Raw genomic sequence first — 4383 nt, forward strand, 5'->3', positions numbered from 1 at the left:
CAAAAAAACAATGATGGCTGCAACCAAAAAAAATAGCCGGGCATTGTGGTGGGCGCCTGTGGTCCCAGCTACTTGAGAGTCTAAGGCAGGAGACTCGTTTGAGCCCAGGAGTTGGAGGTTTGCTGTGAGCTGTGATGCCATGGCACTCTACCCAGGGGGATAGCTTGAGGTGAGGCTTTGTCTCAAAAATAAATAAATAAATAAATAAAATTAAAAAAAAAAAAATGAGGGTGGAATGCTAAGGAACTTAAACTCTTGACAGCTAGTAACTCTGCAGCTTCATGAATTCATACTTGTTTATGAATAATTGTAACTAAGTCACCAGAATTTCCCCTAAAATAAAAGACATGCATGGAATTTTTCAAATGAGCATAATTTCTCTACTAGTATTCAATAACATTATCCTCATAATTTACTGAGTGGTACTATGTATAACGCACTGTGCTATGAGCTTCATGTTTAGTAATTTAATTGTCACAGCAATGCTAGAAGTTGTTTATTATTCCTAGTTTACTCCTGAAGCAACACACACACGGAGAAATTAAATTATTTGCCAAAGGTCACAAAGCATTATTAGGATCACTCAGGTCTCACTAAAGCCCATGTTTGGCATTTGTGGACAGAGATGAGTCCACAAAGGGGTATATCTCATCACCTAGGAACAAGAAAAGTTTTTTACAGGTACGTCTAACCACAGTGCCTCTCTAACAAAAAATACCATGGTGAAAGTATTATTACCATATTTTTTTAAAAAGGATTTCAAAAATTGCCGGTCGTCACAAGGTAGATCAACTCGGATGCTGTAAAGAAGCCAAAATGTCTTTGGGAACAATTTCTGCTAGGCTATAGCTTCAAAAAGAAAGCATACTTATCAGCTGAATTTCCATTAAAACATCACTAATAAGACAGGAATCTTTTATAGGTTATTAAAACCTTGTCAATTAGGCCGGGTGTGGTGGCTCATGCCTATAGTCCTAGCACTACAGCAAGCAAAGACAGGAGGATCCCTTCAGCTCCAGAGAAGGCGAACAGCCTGAGCAAGAGGGAGACCCCCATTTCTACTAAAAATAGAAAAACTATCCCAGTGTTATGGTTAAGTGCCTGTAGTCCCAGATACTTAGGAGGCTGAGGCAAGAGGACTGCCTAAGCCCAAGAGTTTGAGGATGCTGTGAGCTATGATCCCACTAGCACTCTACCCAGAGTGACAAAGTAAGACTGTTCCCCCCACCCACCCACCCCAAACTTTGTCAATTAGGAAATGAATAAACTTACAAGTTTGGAGGCTGAGTGCACAGCATAAATGGTAGTATGACCTAAGCAAATAACTTCAACACAAATTGAAATAAAGTCTAAAGCTCTAATAAGGTGACAAAACAGCTAGACGTTTTCTGGGAAATAGTATAAACTCCATGCACTCACTTAGCCTATGATTCTTCTCACACAGCTTACAACTGAAGATCCCACTACTTGAAGTACCTACCTTTAGCTATTCGAGGCCTATAAACTCTTTACTTCTCAAATTCTGGGTTAAGGGGAGACTAGACTTACCTATTTGAATGACTAGCTAACAGCAAAGGGTCCTAATCAATGATGAACACTGGGGGCTTCAACAAAATGTTAACAGGACTAATTGCCAGTTCCTCACAACCCACCAGAAGTTAAGGATTGTTAGACAAATTTAGACAAATAACTCACCTGGGGAGTGGACTTCGACTCAGAGACCTCTTGCTCATGAAAGGGCTACTGGACCGCCGTCGACCATAGGGACTAGGTGATCTCCCACTGTAAGAGCCACTTCGTTCATAGCTGGATGACCGTCTCCTGCTATAGGGACTCACAGATCTCTGTCTTCTACTGTAGGGACTGGGTGACCGGGTGCTGGACTGGTAGGCCGAAGGCTCCTTGTAAGGTGGGCTAATTGACTGCCTTCTTGAGGTACTTCCAGGACTTTTCTTGTAAGAATCATAATTGCTAGAGGTATGAGATCTTGGGGGACTAAGGTCATAATCTTGGCCATAAGAAGCTCCTGAAGGGCTATCATCTTGTTTGGAGCTGTCAGACCACTTCCTGTGGGGACTCCTGGACCTCCGTTTTGGGCTGTCCGCTGTTTTGTAACTTTTGGGTGTTTCCCTTTTACGATGACTTTTATTCCGGTCTTTGTGCCCAGACTTCAATTCACGTTCTTTGCGGGTCTTTTCCTTACGGAGTTTGGATGACCTCGATTCCTTGTTGCTGTTTTTGGATATCTGTGCCTTTCCATAATCATCATTCTCCTCATTTGAACGCTTTGAACTTCCTGATGTCCGGTCCTTCATCGATCCCAACTTGCTGGAGACTTCCTGGTTTTTTTCCTTTTCGGTTTGTTTAGTTTTTACTAAGTCCCGGGAACGCCTGTGCTGGTGGTGACGATGTTTGTGCAGGCGGTCACTCCGATCAGTTCCACGACGTTCATCATTCTCTCTTCGGTCTAGCTTGAAGGCCATGTCATCAGAGAAGGTGTCGGAATCAGAGCTGATATCATCATACTCCACCAAAGGTTTGATAATTGTACCCAAGGATGCTGCTTCGGGGGTCACCAATCCCATGTCTTTGGCGTGCTTGGACTTATGCCGCTTGTGCTTCGACACCAGGCGGTGACGCTCTCTGCTGTTGGCGCTGCCACCTCCCGATGACGGCTGCAAAGTTCCAGAAGCTCCCCCACTCCCGTCCTTCTTGCCCCCATGTCTCTCCGAATTGGGCATTCCCTTTCCCCTGTCCTGAAGAAGGGGAAAAAGTTCCCCAGCACTCCAAAAAGTAACCCCCACCCTCCCCCCAACCCCAATTCCACGCCCACCAAAGCGACCCTAGAAGGGGGTGGGGAGGGAAGGGACGGCAGCCCAAGCTCCTCCTCCCTCCCGTATCCTCCGCACCCTCCTACATGAGAGGGAGGTTAAAGGAGCCAGAGAAGAAAATAAGAGTTCCTCAGTAGTGGAGTTGCGAGACAACGGGTAGCTGCTCAAGTCTGTTTCCCTTTCTCTCGGCGCCGAGCCAACCCTCAGGCCCAGGGGCCAGAGAGGTCGAGGAAGTAGGAAGCCGGAGGCCCGGGGCTGTGGGGCCGACTTCGGCCCTGTGAGGACTGCGCAGGCCCTTCCCCTACCAGGTAGACCAGCTCAAGGCGGCTTCCTGTCGCCCCGGTCCCGTGGCCTAGGTGCCTCACGCCCTCTTTGTCCCTGGCTCCTGAGGAAGCCTCTTCTCTTGCCTCCGCCTCACCTCAATACCTCACACACACTCGCTCCCTCACACAGACTCACAGTCACACACTAGATTAAACCGAAACGGCACTTGGAGGAGGGGGAGGGGCGATCCCAGAAATATCGCGAGAGTCTGCTGGGCTCTCGCGATGCTTTCTGCTTTTCTTTCACCTCTTTACTGCTTGATCAAACAACGCGAGAACAGGTCTCAACGAAGAAATGGAGCGCTCCAGAATCTCGCGATAAGTTCCCCACTCCTGATTTGAGCAACGCCTTATTGAAACGCAGCTAGCAGGATTTTTTTTTTTAAACCAAAACTTTATCGATAACTCATTGAACAAATACTCTAAGGCTCCAGGGCAAATTAATTTTAGCATGTTTCATAACAAGTCTTTTAATTACCAGGATAAGAATATTTTAAACAGGGCGGCGCTTGTGGCTTAAAGGAGTAGGGCACCGGCCCTATATACGGGAGGTTCAAACCCAGCCCCGGCCAAAAACTGCAAAAAAAAAAAAAGAGAGAGAGAATATTTTAAACAAGGCAAAGGGGACTTCTCAACACAGGTCCTTGAGTGTTTAAACAATGCTTCCCACTTACATGGTATTTACTGCGTGCCAAGCATTTTACAAACTTTTTTTTTGAGACAGACTCACTGTGTCGCCCTTGGTAGAGTGCTGTGGCATTCATACCTCACAGCAACCTCAAACTCTTGGGCTTAAGCGATTCTCTTGCCTCAGCCTCCCGAGTAGCTGGGACTACAGGTGCCCACCACAACACCCAGCTATTTTTTGTTGCATTGGTCATTGTTTAGCTGGCCTGGGCCGCGTTGGAACCTGCAAGCCTTGGTGTACACGGCCTGCACTGTAACCACTGTGCTACAAACATTAACTTTAATTCTCACAGCTACCCTGTAAGACTCAGTTATCCTCATCTTTATTTTACAGAAAAGGAATCCCGGACACACTCAGAGAAGTTGAATAATTGGGATAACAAAGCTAGTCCAACAAGTGCCACTACCAAGATTCAAACTCATGTCTTTCATTGTGTGGTAATACCTACCCCTCTCTACCCTGTCCTTAAAATCTAAGACCTGAAAGGTTATCCTATTTGTGGATTTTCCCTTGGCTCCTAGGAGATAATCTGCCCTTTCAT

At 46.1% G+C, this 4383-nt stretch overlaps 1 protein-coding gene across 6 annotated transcripts in view; it reads right to left on the reverse strand.

The window, feature by feature from the left end:
* CDK12 (cyclin dependent kinase 12) overlaps window positions 1-3298 on the reverse strand; it is a 104850-nt gene extending 101552 nt beyond the window's left edge. For 4 of the 6 annotated variants that reach the window (XM_023510963.1, XM_012803023.2, XM_023510964.1 and 1 more), the window contains exon 1: window positions 1696-3296. In XM_023510963.1, the coding sequence (XP_023366731.1) occupies window positions 1696-2741 (1046 nt within the window). In that variant the 5' untranslated portion in view covers window positions 2742-3296. Of the gene's footprint in view, window positions 1-1695 lie in introns of all 6 variants that reach the window. The other 2 variants (XM_023510962.1, XM_023510961.1) reach the window with 2 other exon arrangements.
* Between the last annotated feature and the right edge of the window lie 1085 nt (window positions 3299-4383).

This window comes from Otolemur garnettii, unplaced genomic scaffold, assembly GCF_000181295.1.
Source record: "Otolemur garnettii isolate 467f Iridium unplaced genomic scaffold, OtoGar3 scaffold00018, whole genome shotgun sequence".
NCBI classification, from domain to species: domain Eukaryota; kingdom Metazoa; phylum Chordata; class Mammalia; order Primates; family Galagidae; genus Otolemur; species Otolemur garnettii.